The sequence below is a fragment of the Ixodes scapularis genome, unplaced genomic scaffold, assembly GCF_016920785.2.
Source record: "Ixodes scapularis isolate PalLabHiFi unplaced genomic scaffold, ASM1692078v2 PGA_scaffold9__187_contigs__length_104089568, whole genome shotgun sequence".
Classification (NCBI taxonomy): Eukaryota; Metazoa; Arthropoda; class Arachnida; order Ixodida; family Ixodidae; genus Ixodes; species Ixodes scapularis.
In genome coordinates, this window is record NW_024609884.1 from 70,974,669 (window position 1) to 70,995,730 (window position 21,062).

At 42.5% G+C, this 21,062-nt stretch overlaps 1 protein-coding gene across 1 annotated transcript in view; it reads right to left on the reverse strand.

Moving 5' to 3' along the window:
• LOC8026636 (dedicator of cytokinesis protein 1) overlaps positions 1 to 21,062 on the reverse strand; it is a 92,124-nt gene that overhangs the window by 32,542 nt on the left and 38,520 nt on the right. Inside the window, exons 19-33 of the mRNA XM_029981265.3 lie at positions 20,625 to 20,722; positions 19,948 to 20,037; positions 19,771 to 19,871; positions 14,880 to 15,020; positions 13,161 to 13,340; positions 12,986 to 13,092; positions 11,017 to 11,240; positions 10,020 to 10,213; positions 9,755 to 9,827; positions 9,543 to 9,643; positions 6,639 to 6,697; positions 6,187 to 6,392; positions 5,623 to 5,708; positions 5,321 to 5,477; positions 1,551 to 2,003 (exon numbers count right to left, since the gene is read on the reverse strand). Of these exons, the coding sequence (XP_029837125.1) occupies positions 1,551 to 2,003; positions 5,321 to 5,477; positions 5,623 to 5,708; positions 6,187 to 6,392; positions 6,639 to 6,697; positions 9,543 to 9,643; positions 9,755 to 9,827; positions 10,020 to 10,213; positions 11,017 to 11,240; positions 12,986 to 13,092; positions 13,161 to 13,340; positions 14,880 to 15,020; positions 19,771 to 19,871; positions 19,948 to 20,037; positions 20,625 to 20,722 (2,270 nt within the window). The remainder of the gene's footprint in view (positions 1 to 1,550; positions 2,004 to 5,320; positions 5,478 to 5,622; positions 5,709 to 6,186; positions 6,393 to 6,638; positions 6,698 to 9,542; positions 9,644 to 9,754; positions 9,828 to 10,019; positions 10,214 to 11,016; positions 11,241 to 12,985; positions 13,093 to 13,160; positions 13,341 to 14,879; positions 15,021 to 19,770; positions 19,872 to 19,947; positions 20,038 to 20,624; positions 20,723 to 21,062) is intronic.

Sequence of the window (21,062 nt, forward strand, 5' to 3'; positions counted from 1 at the left end):
ATAAGATTTTATTTTCACATTACCTCATTTTTAAGAAACTGACCAATAAATTCCTTTGAGAGGCTGCAACCTCTAGAAGCAAGTGAGCCACATCCCCGTAGGTGTGTGCAAGCCGTCAGATGCCATCAAAACATGACATTTCCACATATGTCAGGATGCACCTGCCACATTGCCCTTTTCGTCCAAAGTATCGGCATCAGGTGGTTCCCTTTTCGACGACTTCATAGAGTCGCGGACGGCAATGTTGTCATTGGCATTTGAAGTGGTCCACAAATTACAATAAGTGCACGTGGACACGGTACGCAGTTATTCAAGAGCATGGTAACTTTTGTGGAACACGTGGAAATCCTAAGCAGAGAATGTGCCAACACCCGGCCCCTTTTTCGCTTTCCAAAAGTGTTGCACGAGCGCTGCACAAACCCACAAGCACGACCGCACGGATCGGTGGATTGCAGCCTGACAGTGGATTAAGGAGACAGTAGAGTGCGAGAGCAAAGCGAGACATGTCGCGGGAAAGCGAAGGAAGACTCAACTGGAAGGAGGCGAAGGGCAAAAACAAACAAACCACCAAAAACAACACTGCCAGCAAAAGAGGGGGGAGGAGGATATGTCTGCCGGTGCAGTATGCAGTTTCCTTTTCAAGTTTCGTCTGTTTAAACCGGCGATGCGAAGCACCACAATCGTCATATGATGCAAGATGCATGTATTTGCATGTTGTGAAATCCAAATTTGTAACAGATTCTTTCTACAGGGAGATTTCCACGTCTGCACCAAATCGTCGTAAAATGTGGGACGTCGCGTAAACGGGGGACAGATAATCGGGGTTCCACTGCATTCCAGTTTGGAGTTACTACCATAAAATACCGAGCAAGCACCCACCCAAAATTTAGATGCAATCCTGAAAAACGAGGGGGGGGGGGGAGGGCGGGGGGTGCGCTTGTTCAATTTAATAGCAAAAACACAGAAGGGGCACACTATGAGGTGGGCTTTACTGCTTTGCACCGGAGTGCTTGGAAAAGCAGCTGACGAGGATGAGCATCTCATTTAGCTAAGTGGGTTAGTTTTAAAGAAATTAAAAAGTAGAGTGCAGGCACTTATTGCAACATCGGCGCATGTGCAGTATTTTACTGGTGACAGGAGAGGACTCTGTTTTTTTATCAGTAGGAACTACGATTCCGCAGATTTCTCGTAAATATTGATAGTAATTAAATACCTTTTTATGTTTTTGTGCAAATATTTTTTTTTCATTAGTAAATTATGATGATTAAAGAGCATCACAAAATTAAACTTCAAGAAACACAGAATTTCAAAGCAATAGAAATATAAGAAAAGTAAACACTAGTAAACGGCAAATTTGCAGTAAAAAAAATTCACTCTACCAGAAATGGACTTCGAAAACACAGAACTCTACTTGCAAGTGAGGCTACAGGGCAAGCAGCTTAAACAATTTTGAATGGGGTCAATTGTCGAATGAGCCTTCATAGAAACAACCCATTTCTCGGTTACCAATACCCCCAACACCCACGGCACGAGCGTCGTACAACACCCACCTTGTTCTGGAGGAAGGCTGGGAAGCTGCGGCCATAATAAGCCACTCGGAAATATTCCGGTTCGGGTCGAAGGTGCCGCATAATGTTCTGGTAAAAGGTGGCCATACGTGCGTGCAGCATGCTCAACTGGCCATAGTCAAATGTCTCGTTCTCATACTGGGCCAGCAGCTCCTTGCACAGCATGAGCCCGGCCTCCCAGAGCTTCCCTTTGTCGAAGTGGTCGAGGATCTCGTAGTAAAGTCGCTCCTTGAGCTCCCGATTGGTCTCGCACTCCGGGTACTTGGCGCTGCGCAGCAGACTAGGAAGACCTTCGTCCGACCACCGCAGGAGCTTAGCATGAAGCTGCAGCGTGAATGCAGCCTCAATGTAATTGTCGCACTCCAGGTGCAGATCGCACAGCTTGTGAAGGTAGCGGATGTACATCTCCTGCCGGTTGATTTCGTGGTAGAACTCCTACAAGAGTGCAAACAAATGCAATCTTCTAAGTAAAGCAACAGCAAACCTTGGAGCTCATCTGGCCACAATGTGCGTGCAGTCACACGACTGTGTCAGCGAGTGCCGCTGTTACAGGTCTGAACTAGCGGTAAATGAAGACGACTGTGGGCTGCAAAAATTTTGAAATGTAGCACCTTGCTTTTTGGGCAACTATCGATAACTTGATACTTGTGAAACTGCTGAATGGCCTTGTTTGGACTGGATTCAACACTATGTAAAGCACTGCCAAAATGTCCAAATGGCAAACATACTGCCAAAATATACCTAGTGCATAAGCTTATATGAAGAAACATCCTCAGAGGGTAGAGGTGACAAAAGCCAACAAATTCTGCACATTTCAAAGGTGCAAAAGATGTTTTCCCTAAAAATTGCTTCTTTTCCCAGCCTCCCACTAATTCTCTGAGGACTTCTTAGTTCTTAAGTTCTCCCTGCAGGTAGACATCCCATCATTGAACCTACCCATTACTGAAAGGTCAGCAGCAAAGAATCACTTAAGTACAGCCCCATACTAGAGGAATTCAGGAAGTGTGGCACCTTTGTGGAATGATCCTGCTTGGTGAATTCAACAAAAAGTGGGAGTATGGTGATTACATGCTTCAGAAATATACGGAATAAACAAACATAAATAACTTGTTGTTGAGACTTCATGCAACCAAGCGATTCTTGCACTGAATGCCCATGAGTTGTCGCCCGTTGGGAAATCATCTTTTGTGGCCAGTTGTCAAGCGCTGCCCATCAAGTGCTTACAAGCAGCAGGGTGTTAAAAATTCAGAAGCGAAAGTGCATAACTCTGAAGAGTCAGAAAGTTCCAAGCGTGGAGCTTGCACTCTTGCGAGTAGGCGCAGGAGGCACAAGGCCACACAAACACGTCTACAGAGCCTTTCACGTTTCAAAGATCAGCCCTTGACAATGTGGAAATATCAGATTTCCAAAATTCTGGCTCCGAAAGAACAACTAGTATTTTCGTCTTTCAAGGACTCTTGGTTAAATTTTCCGGTTTCTTTCTATCTTTACAATTATCCTCCCTGATGTGTGTTGCAACAAGCACTGTTTCTCTTGGCCATGTCTGCATAAGACATCATCTTATGTTATCTGGTGATAGACAACGAACAGTTGCTTCCAAAAAATAGTTTCTTGGAGAAGTTTCCAACGAAGAATTTCTTGAGCCAAGCAAGAGCCCCTCCAAACTCATATCTGCCAAGTTCGGAGAAAACAAATCCGAAAGTCTTTCTAAGACGGGGGAGGCGTGGGGTGGAGGTGGGGAGGGGGGTGGGGGGGGCAAAAGAAATATTGACAATGAATTTACATGAAGATAATGTCCTTATATTTGTATTGCACTGCTCATACTAGCGAGATACAGCTGGGTCTCGCTATCATTGCTGCTGTCTGTTGCTACAACAAAAACTCCTTGTTTAAGTGGGGGGAAGGGGTGGGGGGGAGGGGGGTATTTTGCATTTTCTGGGAGATTTTTCTGTGAACCCAAAACCGTACGGAATGGCCGAAACTCTGGAGTCTCCCGGGTAGTATGCAAGACTTGGCAGGTATGCAAACTGTACAAAACACTGACGAAAACTGGGGAAGCTGGATGACACCCAAGCTACAATCAAGAAACTGGAAATAATAGTCTAGTTGCACAACCATCCAATTACTGAGAGTGCATCCTTCCTTTAAACTTTTCTTTTCTCGAGCGTATACAGAACGAGACAGTCAAGCACATATCAAATTAATATACAAGTTTGAAAACAAAATAAGAAGACCAATTTCAAGTCAATGCAAGCAAAAGCTCCAAAAAAACTCAAAATCAATGGGGAAAAAAAAACAACGAAAAAGCACCTTCTAAGTTTCTCCTAAGTAAACTAAAAAGAAAAAAGCAGAATCCTATACACCAGGGGTCTCGAACACGCGGCCCGCCGGCAACCGCCTACGAGTCTCGATTCCCCTGTCTCGAGCCCTAGAAATGACGTGTGCCATGCATCGTGATCTCATCGCGTCGATTTTTTTTTCACTCGAAAAGTAGCTTTGCTATTTATACTTTTATACTTACGTGTGTTCATTTGACTTTTGTTTCGCTTTATTTCTTACTTCCCAGCTTTTTGTAATGTACAACGATTCCGCTACTAGGCTGCAAGTGCAAACTCTTCGTCGAAGAATGCATTTCGGGTGTGCGAGCTCTCGATCAGCAGAAGCAACTGGCAAAGATAAAGTGCTACGAGCTCGAGATTCTCCCCTACAAAAATAATCACCATTCCTGACTGCTTTTTAGAGGCATATTGAGCTTCGTTAATTCCTGCGTGAATTGAGCAACGGGAACAACAGCGTACTTGCTCTCTTGTTCCACTCATAATTCCGGCACTGAGATAAATGTTAGGGCGCAAACGAGCTGATGTACATTAAACATGATTCAAAAACCCCGAGACTGCAGGTAACGACACACACTTAAAAGTCTTTTGAGTGTGTGTGTCAAAATACTTTTGAGTGTGTATGTCGTTATTTGCGGTCTAGGTTTTTTTAATCACATTCCAGCACGTTGGCGATACGGTGTCATTTTAGTTCTTGTCATCCCACCAGGTCAGGGCCCAAAGTAGTCATATAAACAAGTCAAATCTAAAGATGTCACTGGCAAAACTGTCGGTTAGCAAAAAAAACACAGAGCACGAGGTTCTTTCCTATAAAAATATTTTGTACCCCCCTCCCCCCCTCCCCTTCCCCCCCTCCCCTTACGTTGGCCCTCGACCTTTCCGATGTGGGCTATTTGGCCCCCACACTAAAACGAGTTTGAGACCACTGCTATACACAAAGAAAAATTGCATGCACGCACCTCATTAAATCTATTGTTCCAGGACAGAAAGTAAGAATGATAGTTTGCTTTCACGTTAAACTTGAAAAATCAGGTTAAAAGTTATAAATCAATTTAATGAGTACATGTCTACTACAAACCAGCCCCAAAACAATAGCAAATACAAGTACCCTCTTTTCTTTTCGTTTTTTTTTTTTCCGTATTGTTTGAGGCTTTTGCTTAAACGGCAGTACTACTGCAAATGAAACCCCAAGAGACGTGCAGTTCTTTCAAGCTACTACAGCAACCAACAAGACGACAACGGCAGAAAGGAGCTTCAGTTGTTTCACTTCCAGCATGAGCTTCCTACCTTGGGCGTCTCATGCACATCGAGCGCACGCGCAGTCGAAGCACGGTCAAGGGCATTTGAAAGACAGATCCTGCCGTCCTCACTGTCATTGGTCATAACACGAATGCACGCCTCCCAAAAGACTCTTACCAGCAGGTTGACCGTGCAGCTCATGCGATTCTCCTTGTTCTCATCCGTGATGATGGTGCGGTACTCCAGGAGTCTCTTCATGAGACGCACCACGATTCGGATGAATTTGAGCCCAGCGTCGTGCAGTGCAGTGTGGTTTTCGCAGAGGTCATACAGGCTGCACCGTGCAAACACCACCAATGTAATGTCCACATCTCAAGAACTAGCTAGAGCTAAAACAGCAGTCTCCTTTAATGGACACTACCAGGAGGCATCAAAAATTGGCAAGCAAGCATAGACCAGTTCAAGGAAAAAATGCATACATCTGTTGGAGGAAGTCCTGGTACTGCTGGTCTCCTCGACCACCCTCGACCAAGACGTCCAGTTTGGTTATCATCTCATTTTCAAACTATACGGAGGAAAAAGAGAGCACAACATTAGAAAAGGCAGAAAGTAGATGCAAAATCTAGAGGAATGGGTTAACACCGAATTCAGAAATGCAGGCCTGCAGGGGTGATAATTCCCCGTACCTGCTAGTACTTTTCCTCTAAAGAAATCTATGTTGCGAGAAAAGTAAGGTTACAGGCCACTTGGTGAGACACACCAAATGGTCTGTAAAAACTTAGTTAAGATCTCATTAAAATAAGAAAAGACGGCTCAACGACAGCATTTGTGACTAGAATAACAAGCGGCCTTGACCATAATAATCTGAAAGATACGTAGTGCAATACTAGGTTTGTGAGTGAAGTTTGGAACATGCATACAGGATACAGTGCTTGACTTCTTTAAGCCTCATGGGACGTGGTATTGTACCACAGGGTGCAAGACAAGTGTCACCCTGACAAAGTCGTTTCAAGGCTGCTTTCCAAGGAACAGGTGAACCTTGCCTCCTGAAAGTTGCCCTTGATGTCCAGGTTATGCACATAGCAGTCGTTCTGGTGAAAGGATATTGACTTGCGAGGGGAGTAGAACTCGCACTGCATCATGTCAAAGAAGATGGGGATTGTGGCCTTGCGGAGCTCTGCTTCCGGAATCATGGTCATCTCGAGGAAAGGCCCAATCATGCCTGGCACAAAATGGATCTTGTTCTGGCCTAGAGAGCAAAGAACCGGAACATCAAGGCATGGCCTAGAAATCACTTTCTAGAAAAAGATTCAAACTCAACCTACGCTATCCTATTTACATTTGTTTGGGACACCGTAAGTAACCACAATGCTACTAAAAATAGAACGAGTTTACCAGCTGTTATCAATAATTACAGTTAAGTGTAATAATTGAACAGGACTACTGACGTCCCCAATAATCATAAAGTTTAGATTCTCCTGTGACATTTACTCACCGAGGTTGAACCACATCTTGCGGATTTCAAAGCCAGTTTCTCTTCTCATGTCCTTGTACCTAAAAACAAGAAGCATGTGTCCAATAGTAGATGCTTATCTTGTTCTTACATTTCAAAGCTTTTCTAGGAAACAGAGCTGCACAATATCTGTTCATGTCTTACTAGCTTTCGGACCATTGGACATTCAGTGTTCTATTGTCTCTAAAAAGTCATTATTTCCATCACCTTTGTTTAAAGGGACACTGACACATTCCAAAAATGTTTATTTCTTATTTGTTGTCAAGTGATTTAATATGGTGTCAGGAGTCTACCCAATCAATATTTTGCTGCAGAGTCACGTATTATTTTAATACAGCCAAAAAACTTAACTGCTTCAAACTGAAACACTGCAGCACGGAAGCTCATGGCCGGAAGTCACGTGGCTACACACAACCACATTTTTTTTTTCTCTGCTTCTTCAACATGTGACACAGACGACAAAGTTGCGTGCACCGTTTTTTGTGCAATTGTTTCGCTCTTATTTCCCTTCCGCTCAATGCTCTGCACTTGAAGATCAATTGGCCAGTTCCGAACTAGCGGCCCCATGTCCGATGCAATGTTGGTTTGTCGTGCGCCGCCATTGTGTCGTCCAGCTTGCAGTACGTCGGCATATTGAGAATGACATGTACATGTGACCTGTGGAAATTTTTTTCTTTTCTTTTTTTTTTATATCAACATATTTGCAGTTTTTTGGAGGCCACATGGGGTTCATATTCTTTTTTTATTTTTAATATTGAATGCGTGCCTTAGTTGACCCACGATTTTGAATTTACAGCGTATTTTTCACCGCAAAAATAAACTACCATACTTATTTGAATATAAGTCTACCTTTTTTTTCGGAAGTATTGTCAGAAATTAAGGGTCGACCTACAATCGTGAAAAGAGAATTTCGACCTACATTTGTGACCAAATTACGCAACCCTACCGAGCGCATGGAGCTGACGAGTCAGTGAGCCAGCGTCGCCGTAGTGCTGCACCGCTTCTTGTTTTAGAAAGCTTTTTGTGCATGGAAGCAACCGAAACAGCAGCAGTTGGAGCAGTGGCAATCAGTTCATTGAACAACGTTTCATCGACAAATTGTTTCATCGACACACAATGTTTCATTGACAAATTCTTTCACTGACAAATCGGTTCATTGACAGCTTAGATTAGCCTTTTTTTATAATAAGCTGCACGAGACTATCGCCGCGAAGCGGCATGTACAGGTTGGTCAGGTGGGTGACATTTCTGCAACGAGTTGCCACAGACTGTCGCCGCAAAGCAACACATATGGCACAATGGTGCACACCCCAGCGATGCACGTGTGATGAAATGTCCTTACAGCGTGCAATTTGATAACGAGTGTCGATGAAATGTTTGTGTCAACGAAACGTGTGTCCATGAAAAGTTGACCACGAAACGTGATTCCACGAAACGAGTTTCAACGAAACAATAAGGACCCCAGCCGGAGCCCGTCGTAGCTGGCGTGCATCCCTCGGGTGTTGGGTTTCACGTCTGTTTGCAACTGCCGGCCACGCACCTTGCCCCTTCTCCTCCCATCCATCCCTCTCCCCCTCGCGGACGCGCAGCAAAAGAAAATGCAGAGGTTTCGTTTCTTGTTGTTTGCGGCGGCTCGCAGTGGTGCTCGCGTCTTTATATTTGGTCTTTCGTCGCTTCGCCACTCTTCCCTTCTTTCGTTTCTTGTTGTTGCCATTTTGCAACAATGTCAGCAAGGTATTGCTGCAAATTTATGAGGATGTCAACGAAGCTTCCCACAAAAATGACATGCCCGGAAGTTCTGACGATGATTAAGTTTTTGGAATCGCGCTGCGACTTAGCTGAAAGCACTGTAAATAAAGCTTTGTTTCATTTTTTTGCCCAAACTTGCCTCTGTTCTTAAGAAAAAAGGTTAACCTATATTTGAATTACTATTTTTTAATTCTCGGCGAGTTTAATATAAAGGCATCAAACTATATTTGTGGACGACTTATATTCAAGTAAATATGGTGTGCATCATTGAACGCTCATTTTCCGCCCAAATGAAGCGCTAGAGGTCTGAACCAGATGCCAAAGTTTCAGCACCAACTGTTAACTTATTTAAAAGTTATAAGTAACTTATTTAAAAGTTATAAGCAACTTTCTGAAATTCTCAATGAGAAAATGGTGGTTGATGCGTGTGGTTTTAGAATAAGCCTTCAGCTGTGTTCGAGACGCTGTGTGTGTCGTCCTCTTTTTTGTGTTCTTCTTTTTCCTTCTTCCAGTGTCTCAGGTTTAGTTATGTCTGCAACTCACCAGCCTGCCTCTACTTTTACTCTTCTCTCGGTTGATGGACCTCTCATAATACAGAGCTCTATGCCACCACTTACCGGAAACAGGCAAAAATGGGCCCCTTTGTCCCATTGAAAAAATAATAGTTAATGCTGGAATTTCGGCATCTGGTTCGAACCTCTAGCACTACATTTAGGCGGAGAATGAGTGTTCGGTAATGCATAATTTATTTTTGCAATTAAAAAAGAAAAAAAAAAATTTTTTTTTTTGGGGGGGGGGGGGGGGGGGGGAGATATTGTAGTTTGAACGCCACATGACCATGTAAGAAAGAGTGAGCACGACTGAAACCGGACAATTCTCAACCGGCTGTTTTCAGGCAAAACCAAAACGAACTACAAGCCACAAATTATGTTCTAGGTAGTTCGGCTGTTATAAGTCATGTTCAAATAAAAACCTTGGCAAGCATAAATACCCTGTCAGTGTCCCTTTACAAAAAAAAAAGATACAGCATTTGCTTAATTCTCACGCAAGTTAGCACACAATATGTGACAATCCCATAGTGTATTTGAAAAGCTATGAATCTCGGAGACATGGGCAGATAAAACAACAGGTTCCAACCTTGCCACTATCTTGTTCCTCTTGTTGTGAGAGAAGTTCTCCAGCTGCAAGGCATCTTGTGTGAGGAATGCAATGGCACAGTGAAAGTAGTTGTTCCAGACCTGGAAAATAATGGAAGCAATGCCAAATGAAAAAGTTAGAGAAGTCCCATAATGTTTGAATGGCAGCCAGAAGTATGAGCAGTGTACAAGTCAAATAGCGATAAAGCTTACCTGGTAGTCAAAAGGGTTTGTGAACCGGTCTCGTATTGTGTGCGAGAAGTAACGCAGGGCCTTCAGCATAACACTACAACAAATAAACAAACACAAACAGCTCAGTGCAGCTCAAACACATAAAAATAATTTACTCTACAAAACAAGAAATTAACATTTTAAAAATAAAATGTGACCTACTGTAGCCCACTTCAGGCATATAAGAGCACAGAGTTATTGCACAATAAAACTAAATCTGTCCATTTCTGAGATCAGTACTACTTACTTGTTCTGGAGCATGATCATGTCATTCCAGTCCTTTGGATAGACATTCTTGCTGACCAAGTCCTTGAACACGAGCAAGATCTCCATGAGAAAATCCAGGAGGTCAGTGTTGGTTGGGAAGTGATCCAAATAGATCTGGTAATGATGCTTGGACATCTGCCTCAGTATTGCCACCATAAGAGCGACAATATTGCCCTAAAAAAAAAAAAAGAATTCAAGTAGCCCTCATCGTAGTTTCCTTGCTTCAAGCACTGTATGTCAATCCAGAATCTAGGGGACAATGAAGAAACAATTCTTTCTCCCACCATACCACAGCCCCTTGAAGCGACGATGGAAGCTGCTCCAAGGAAAGATCAACAACACCATTTGCAGCCCAATATGGTCTTTCCAGACCTAACTTAAATGCTAGCAGTACGGTGTGAAAGACAGGAGTGTGTTCACCGAGCCCACATGCATTTCCAACAAGAGATTTCTTATGGCTACACGCACAAAGTCAATCTTGACTCTGGTAATATTTTTTTGATGCAAACTGATGCACACCCCCCTGCAATATGAAAGACCAATTAAAGAATGCATTTTAAGGTGTATTTGCCGAATTCGCTTTGACAAGAACAACACTTTTAGAAAACAAATAGACTAACCTTTGTTCTTTCTCCTCCCTCCAACTTATACGTGTTTGGTATGTGTGGACTTAACACCAACGCATAAACTGAACAGGCGAATGGGTCTTTCATATTGCACGGGGCTGTACAGGAAGCGGCCCTTAGAGCCAGCACGTTTGGCACACCGGGAAGGAGTGGACGCGGCCAAGAATCTGTGGGTGCGTTATAAGAGGTCGGAGCAGGCAGCGTTTCACTATGCAACGTAACGTGGACCTGTCGTCGGTGGCACTGCCAATCAGCTGCTAAGGTGGAGCGGCGCACCCCCTTCATGTGTCACACGCTCCCAATAGTACCTAGTATCTGCCCTTATCTTAGAAAAATCTCATGACTACATACCACAATAGAAAGGGAACGATCGGTCTTGATGACTGTCTGGATGACCGTCCGAAGGACAGAGAGCATGACTTGGGAGATGTCGTCAACAGTCTGGGCACGATCATGGCCGTGAAGAACCACCATGATATCGCTCAAGATCTTGACGCAGAGCTCTAGCTCATCACCTTTCTCCATGAGCAGCTGCACATGACTATTGATCATGGGTAGTAGAATTGCTCGGCACTCTGAAGAAAAGTAATATACAAAATCAAATAGTATATTCATCAGTTAACTCCAAGGCTATAACAGTTTACACCCCAAAGTACTTCCCATTTTCATATCACAAAACTGAATAACCCTATGCCACTCTCTGTTACCAATCCACACAGCAGGAAGAGTTGAGCCGTTCCTCCAACCCAAACAAAAATTATTTACTGCTCTTTACTACAGCATAAAATCAAGATATTAGGCAAGTGCTCTAACACACTTTTATCAATGAAATAACTTGCCCGATCAAACTGTGACCAGCATAGATGCTGAAACATTTCTGGAACTGTGCGATTGTCTGCATTGTGAATAGTATGTGAATAACTTGCAGCCTAATTTTCATTGCTATTTTTTTCTGAGGCAAGTTGGAAATAACTTATTTTTTATATTGTGTATTAAGTTGAAAACTTTTATTTTTAGTATTGTGCTGCCATGACTAAGAGTGTAATCATGTTTATATGTTGACTTTTATTGTATTTAAATGAAATTACATTAAACACACATGCAAGTATCACTAATGTCTATCTTCTGTCAGATGTAGAACTCAGTTATGGAAGTGGCATTTGACTTTTGGTAGCAGCTTTTGTAGCAGGCAAAATATTGATTTGGAGCAGCCACTGATGCTTTTGGAGCAGATGCAAACGTCTGTTAGCACATCACTTGAACATGAAAAAGGTTGCTAAATGGTTCATCTCTGATAATGGTTGAAGAAGGCTTTCATATTAGACCATATTACTTATTACCTTTGTAATAACAATAGATAGGGTGCAAAAGGAACACAGAGCCTTCTTTTTAGAAATGAGGCTCTGGTCAGAGAAAGTTCCATTTAAAATGGGTACTAAAATTAACAGCTTTCCACTCTGGCGAAGAAGGAAGACCAGCGAAGCTGTGCCCTTGTTTCGTGTGTTTCTACTTCGTCCTTGTCTGTTTTGAGTGCTGTTTCCTATGATGAATTCCCACCAAATAGCCCAACTATCTATTCTTCTATAATAGCTTGAAAGGTTGCTGCCGTCGCTCATAGATGGCGGTAGCTGTCCAGAGTTTTGTGTCGACATTTGTTTGGTACCGGACATGAAACTGGGGAAACTAGCCCTCCGCTGAAAAAATTGCTGAAAATGAATCGTAGCTCAACACTTCAGTAGGTATAGAGCCTCTCTCCCCTCCCATTTTTACACATAGTTTATTTAGCCTGTAAATATAATTTCTGTAAAATGAATGCAAAAACCAGCACGTGAGCTAAAGTATGACTCAATAAAAATGCACCTCCCTCGCCGTTCGCACCCCCACCCCTCAGTTTCAAGAACCTACCCAACCTCAATACTCTAACGTGATAAACCGCAAAAACAACCACTCACAAATAATATAAAAACCGACATTTGTACTTTAAAATTAACAGTGCTCTGAAATAAAGAATTATTATAGCATATGCAGAATGATGTTGTGAATGTAAAATAAGAATTTCTAATCCAATAATGAATCTGTTAATAAACTCCAGTACTTTCAGGAAATCAAAGCTCATTTAACTAATAAAGAAAGCACAAGTAGGAGAGGGAGTTTGGAAAAAAAAAAGAAGGTTCCATATTAGATTTTGAAATGGGGCACATAGTATACAATACCCTGCTGAGATATCTCGAGAGCATGGAAATGCAATCAAATCTCCAAGATGTCATGTACTTCAATGGGAACAATAAAATCTAAGATTGAAACACATGCATCAACTCACTTGGGAGTGTAAAAAGCTCACTGTGAACTATGTCATTCACACACATCATTTTTTGCTTCTTCAACCTCTCAGGTGGCAAGTTGTTGATTAGCTCGGTAATGATGTGACTGCAGAAAAGAATGCACAAAGCTGGTCAGTGCACAGGAGACGACCACGCCTGAAAAGCGGTACTCACCTCAGCTGTTCTGCGTTGAAGACCCGCAGGATGTCGGGAATGGTGGCTGGGAAGTACTTCAAGCAAGCTCCTTGGATCAACAGCACCGCATCAGCCTTGTGGAGCATCATCCCTGTGATGGACTTCAGCAACTCCTCAAGCGATTGCTCAAACAGTTGCGTGCCTTTCCCCTCATTCAAGCTGAAAACATTTTATAAATGGACCTCTTAACCAAGTGGAAAAGTGCACTCCTCCAAGCCAATGATCAAGCATTAAAAGACCCTTCCAGAACAATGGAGGCTATATGAGCAAGTTATATACTACACACTGGGTTCTTCCACATCCAGATTTCATCTCAGTGTACAGTTGATCACTCAACTGTACACAGATGGATCTGCTAATGATCAAGCATCAGCTTCTGCATTTGTTATACTATTTTTAGACACACATCATTCCTTCCGGCGATCACAGCAAGCATCCTCTACAACAGCTGAGTTACGTGCTATACTGTCAGCATTACAATTTATTCGGCATGCAAGCACGATAAAGAAATGGGTCATATGCAGCAACTCTCAAGTGGCTCTCACATCCATACAATCAATGAACTGAAAAAGCAACAACAGCAGATACATTTACAATGTTCTGATTGAAATGACGGCGGCAATGAACACAGGCCACGACATTGCACTTCAGTGGGTTCCAGGACACTGTGGCCTTACGGGCAATGAAGCAGCAGACTGCCTCGCCAAAAAGGCATTCTGGGACAGGCAATATCAACGAGCCCCCTTCCTGGTGGAGACAGTCGGGAAATATTAAGAACAGTAGTACGCAAAAAAGTACAGTTCCACATAATTTCATGAAAACTTTAAATGCTCTCTTCTTTACGAAATCGACTATCAGATAAAATTCTGCGAGCCCATTTCTCTTCCACACAGCATAGAAACACTAATACACAGACCTTGTCGCAATGCCTCTTATATCGCTAGCTTTTTACACCGTATCCATCATGCAGATTCTCCAGAACGTGCATGTGGACAGTTGGTCAAAGATGAAACCCATCTCCTACTAGAATGCTCAACATTTGAAGTGTCAAAAAAAGCTCAATTTACGGCTCATGGCACTTGACGACTGCCCTTTGTTGCTAGAAAGGGTGCTAGGACCTTGGCCTACCCCAGCTCTACAAAAGAGGGCTCTGTTCCTTACGTGATTTCATCTTGAAAACTATAACAGCGGACAGTTATTGAGAGTAACATATCTCCCTCAAAGACAACACAGACGCAGCACAAAAGTAGAAACATCACTACAGGATAAATTGAAATTATATACATTCCTCAACTGTGAAATTCTGATACTATAGTCCTATACCTTGGCTTTATATTATTACACTAAAATGAGCATTTATTGTAAAAAGCGTTTGAGCAACCTAATGTGCATAACACCCCCATTAGTGTACATTGTACAGTACAGTACACCATGCATGTTTGAGTATAGGAATTATATGTAAATATAATAGCAGGACAAATCATAGCAACCCGATGTAAAAAGTGTACTTTTATAACCTGGAGTGTATTGCCACGTTTTCTGTGTAGCGTTTAGTTTATGTGACAACTGTGAACTCTCAAGTAAATGAACACTAATCATTCAAGTTCAAAGGAGTAGCCGGCACTGCCATAGCAGCGGCCAATGTCTCCTTTTTATTTTTTTTTTATCAGTTATTAAAGAAAGGAAAGCACCACTCACTGTGCAAACAGCTTTCTTGAGTGCACAATGAACTTGAAGATGTACTCAATAGATTTCATGGCCCTCATCAAAAGGCTTTCCGTCTCCTGAGTTTCCAGGTTGATGTTGTCAATGTAATACTTCAAGACAACTATCAGCTTGCTGCAAACACAAATTAGTACAGCATGAGTATTGCAAAAACATATTGTCTCTCTAGACTGCGTAAGCCTCTTTGGTTCAAGAAGCAAGAGTGTCGGCGTGCAAGTCGTCGACCTCTCATTCTTTGGTTGGGACAGGCAATGGTGCTGTCACACCTAGGAAAGCAGATGTGAAATGTTCTTGCAACACAGTGCAATCCACTTATAATGATACCACATATAACGATGCACTGCTTATAACAATAAGTTTCTAGACTGGAAACGCTCAGTTTCTAACCCAGATACAATGATAATCGGTTCTAACAATTGAATTTTCAGGTTCTTTTATTATCACTATAAGTGGATTTCACTGTACATGTAAAAAACTAAAACTACTGCATTATGTTGATCACTAACTAATACTTGGCTATATGAACACCCATGTAAGAACTCCCAATCTCAATCATAAAAGGTAACTGCTCAAAACTCGAGATTTGAATGCTACAGCCCCTATCACACATAAAATGGCTGCCCTCCAGCAATTACCCAACAGCCAAAATTCAATTAATCTCTATAAAAACATTTCTGCCAAACAGTCATATCAAAATTTTAAAGCTTGCACACTTAATGAACAAGTATTCACACGCATTTTGAATTGCAATTGTGATCCATATAAAAGCCACCCCTCAATTCCACAGATAATGTATTTTAGCAATAAGAACAACTATTACATAGGCATCAATAATATATACATTGTTACAGGCAATTGTCTGTTAAATAAACTTTCCCTAATAGGATGGTGACACTTATGAACTTTCCCTAATTGTCTCTGAATGAAGGATGCCCTATAAGCCTTGTTCTATTACCACGGTGCTGAAAGGCAAGAGTATAAAGACTAAGGCTATGAAATTAATTGATCAAACTTACCAATTAGTCTAATGCATCAATTTCCAACTACTTGCTTAACCAATTAATTGGTTAAAAGTGGACCTTTCAATACAGTTATCATGGGCACTACCTCAGTCATGCCTGTATTTATTATAATCATGAGGCAATCAGTGAAGTATAATTCAGTGTGACCTGATGTCAATCCAGTCTGTAAATCTTTGTTATTAACACGATGGTAATAAGCCCAGAGACTGGGGTGGAAAAGAGTAAAAGACAATGAGAAAGAAACAAAGGGGGGCAGACAATGTATTAAAGTGTGACATTTTTTGTATCTTCAAAGACCAGTGCCTCATAGACAACCTGCACTTATACAATATAAGCACACTTGAAGAAACACTATACTGTCAAGATTGGTTATAACAAAGTCAATGGAAATTGGAAATTGCTTCGCTATATCCGCTTCTTAGAAGCAAAAAAAGATACCACAGGTTGTTACGGGACATGTTTATCGAGCCTACAGAAAGCGGCCGAGGCTTCCCTGCACGTGTCCTCTGCTAGATCGGAGCCGCTTTTCGCCAACTGCGAGAAACCCCAATCGAAAAAAGATCCTGCAACGTACGGACCGTGTCGATAGCTGTGACGGCCCCTAAGAGGACGCCCCCGGTCGACGGCATTCTTTACATTTATGCGCACTCCGCTGAAGATGGCACGCCTTTGATTCAAGGAGATTGCCTTCGTCTTCCTCGTCAAGGCGCCGGCAATGCCGGGACTCTCCATCACTGAGTGGCGATGATTTGCCGAATCGGTGCTTGAGCGAAGTAGACTTTCGTGCAAGAGCGACCTCACCGACCGGACTCTGACACGGATCACGAAGGAAACAAAGAAGCGCGCATGGCGCCGAGTTCACGCTCAAGCTTGTCTGTCGTTGGTATAGAGAGCCTAGATTGAAGAGATGGGGCAACTGCTCGATCGGGGTCACGTGGTTTGTGGGTCATGTTTGCAAAACGAGCTTCAGCGTGCCAGGAGTCAAAACTCAAAAGCGTGCACCTTCTGCAAAGCAAACGCGTCTGCCTCTCCGCCTAGTTTCCTCGCCACACTGGCCACACACAATCAAATGCAGGCGTACTTACTGCTCCCTCTCTTAAATCTAGGCTCTCTCCGTCATCTCCGCCGGTACATTGTAGCCAGCACTCCGAACGTCCCTATCGACAAGCCACGACGGCTTCTCCGCGTCCGATGTGGTAAAGCCGCTTCCCAGATAAGGAGCGGGGAGCAGACAACGTTGCAGAGCCTGTCGCCAACGGCCTTTCCAGCATATTCTGCAGCCTATTCTGTTTGGCTTCTTGGCCGCGGAACCAAAGTGTAGCGGTCCGAGACTTACGGTAGTAAACTTTCCGAATTTTATTCTTTTTTTAAATGAACACAAAATTTATCTTTGCTATATACGCAGAACCCGATCAATTTTCTTCGCTAAAAACAAACACAAATGCATTGAGAAAGTGCAAAAGGGAGTAGGAAATTGTGATAGCTTCACTGTAGCTGCTATTTCGTTATAACCGATTTCGTTATAACCGGTTTTTATGTATCAAGAAGCTGGAGCGATTTTTGAATTTGAAAATGTTGCAAGATTTTGGATGTAGCCCCTTCAAATTTCACCGCAGGAGAGGAAGGGAAGAAAATGACGCCATCGGTCGTGTCAGGTGACCTTTGCTGGCCTTTCAGCGGGCTTGGAGATGCCAATAATGGCGTCCCAACATCTTTGACAGATCACATGCAGCAAAGACATGTGAAAAATTGCTGCACATTTTTGCCAAAATAAAAGTGGTTTATACTAAATCCTGCTGAACTTCAGGGGGCCCCTAACTTTTTTTTTAAGTGCTTTAGCTTTTTTTTTTTAGTAAAATAAATATTTCTAGGTAAATAAATACAGCTTACACTTTTCAACTATTACTTAAATAATACTTACTAGCTAGCCATCAGTAATAAGATGTATACATTTAAATTCTGCCCTTGCTACTTTTGCTATTAGCCTAAAGCAATTGAATGCATGCCAAGCAAATTAAATAATTAAGTAAAATAGCTCCATTAAAAAAAATCTTACCCTGCATCATTAATACTATAAAATCCTGAGCAATCGCCCACTCAATATTTTGAGATAATTTGTAAAACTGGGGGATGGGTGCTTCTCAGCTCAACAATAAGTAAAGATATGTCTTTACTAGGTATATTTTTTTATTACTGCAAAAGTGAGGGGTGGGCACTTATTGTGGAATCTGCAGATGCTCGGTATTTTTATGGTATACAAATCCCAGCAATTGTGCTAATTTCCCAAATGTATACTCTTAAATTTCTTGGTACTTTAACAACCCCATCAGCCTTCCCACTAGAACAATTAGCTAAATTCAGGGGTGGAACTCATGGAATTTACTTGGGAGCAGCCACGGGAGCAGCTGAAAGGGCTGTTTTGGAGCAGGTTGGGAGCAGCTAAAACTACATTCTGGAGCAGGCTGGGAGCAGCTCAGATCAGTTTTCATTGCACTTCAGCTTGTGTCTCAGGCAAGCACGGGGAGCAATTTCAACTGTGCTCAGCAGCACAGATGAACATGAGTGGTTAGGAACCTAGGTAGATCGGATAAAAGTGTAAGAGATGCAAAAACTCGAAACTTTGTGAGCCTTAATGAGAACAAAAAAGCAAGTACCATATGTTTCTGAAGATAGTGTCGTTGATATTTTCTGGGTGACTTTCAGCTGCTCAAAATGAAAACCAGCACTGCTTATCGCACAACCCACACGTGTTCAACATAGTAATTATATGTGCGAACCAGGTGACGTGCGTAGGTTGGTTTTGGGTTTTTTTGGCGCAGCAGCATCGGGGCCATAGTGCGCCAGAAACATTGTGTAAAGGAAGCCTACATTCTTTAAGGACTGGCTAAAGCCTCAAAGCAGACCTTACTAGGAACTAGACTTATAATTTCCGCAGAATATTAGTTTCACGAACCAGGTGACGTGCGTAAGCAACGGACGTGCAGTTGCGCGGAGGAACAGGGCAACAAATTTCGAGTTCAGTATCCTATATTGCAACTCAATATCGAAGTAGCAGACTACGATTACGGAGTTATCTTATTCAAAGCGATAAGCAGCAGCAAGGTTAAATAAAGTACCTCGAGCAGATCTACCGCTCGCGTTGGAGCGGCCGGCCGGCAAGGTTTCGGATCGGACCGCGTTTCAGTTCTATCAAATCCCGATTTATCTTTGCGCAAATGCGGTTCCAACTTCTAACGATGAAGTACTAAAAGGAATCTTCTGCTCATTCGTTTTCAACTGGCTGACGTCTAGATCCCGGGCTGCAGAGCCTCAGGCAATCCGACGCTTAACGACTCGACCTCACCTCGGGTGACTTGCTTATTAACCGCTTATGGTTGAAGAATAACAATCCAGTCGCAGGTGGTGTAGTGCTTGGAATCCGACCCCCGAGTTTTTTTGCGCGCTTCCGACTCGGGATACACAGGGAGAATAAACAGAACAAATGATTGCAAGACCGACTAAGCTAAACACGCTCATTGTTGCCAATCGAGTCGATAGAAACCGAAACCAGGACACAATAGTATTTTTTGGCGCACGTTTTGCGATTTGGCGCATAATGGCGCGAGGTATTGGCTGTGGCGCAGTTTCCGCAACATGGCGCAGGATGGTGCAGACAAATGCGTCTGGCGCGAAATGGCGCAAATGGCGCAGCCGTTCCACCCCTGTAAATTATTAATCAGTTAAAGGTCATTGATTAAAAGCTTAAACTTCTCAATTGATGCCCAGTCCCAACTGCAGAAATTACAATATAAAAATATGATTAGCAAAGCTTCTGGACAGCATTGTCTAGTATGTACACTCACTTGTAAGCAAGGGTGGCACTAAATGTTTCCTCAATGTAAAGGTCCAGTACTGGCTTAAAATGCAGGTACTTTCTGTCCGAGATGAGACAGATGATGAAGACCTGGAAGACAGGGTGTCATTATGAGTGTCATACAAGTTCCACCAAAAAAATGGCACAGCCAACACCACCAGCTTACCAGGGCCTCGAACACAAGGTTGTCATAAAGATCAGAATCAGAGTTCTTCATCAAAATGTCAAACAGTGCGTCCAGGATGTCTTGTAAGAACTGCAACAAAAATGGCCAAAGTCAAAATATAGATTACCACGAGACCAATTACACCCTCGCTTCTTTCCTCCTCGAATACCGAAAAAGGATAGCAGGCCCGAATCATTCAAATGTGCACCCTATAATACAGAAAGGTAGCTGAGAAAGGATAAATTAAACAAAAAATCCAATTAACTCTCAACTGCCATTAAAATTCTCATTTACCCCTATTCCATTTAGAATCCCTGCAAAAGCCTTGAATGCAATAGAGACCTCTAAAAGACGGTTCTACTGTTTATGTGCCCCTCTAGTGAGTGCACCTTTTTAATAAAAGAGATGCCTGTGCTTATCATATATATTTCCCTGTACAGCAGTGAGAACCACTTCGAATAAGCACTCAGTTGAAAAAAAAATTGCCGCAGATATTCCTGCAAGCACTTCCTGTCCATTCTTTTCAGACAAAGAATAGTGCTTGAAAAAGTATAATCCAACAAATGATTTCAATAACCATTAGATATCAGGCATGCCCCTGCTTCACAATTTCAATGGCAAAAAGCACCAGGCATTGGAAGCTACTTTTCTAATGAGTGGCACTTTCGCAACATTACCTTTACAACCTCCTCGCCATCGACCTTCATGAGGGCATGGAGGTTTTTCTGGAGGTTCTCAGGGAGAGTCCACCACTTCAACAATCCCAGCAGATCAACTGCATTAAACAAAAGCACATCAGTACTGAACTCGTCTTTTTAAGGGGTGATAGGACAATTTTAACTTGGAAAGAATTTCCAGCTTTTCCTTTTTACATTGTTTACCTTGCCGAAAAGGAGAAAAAACATGTCTCATTCTATTGAAATATTGTGATTCCGATGCGTAATAGCAAAGCTGAAAACAGGACTATTTCGCGATTAGCAGCGGCTATGGGAGCTATGGCACAACATCTAATAGGTGTCCTGCAATAAGTTGGCAAGATCTGCTATTATCTATTCAATCTAAGGCTATCTTCTATAAATACTGTTGTTGCAACACCACTAAATGGGTCATGAGCC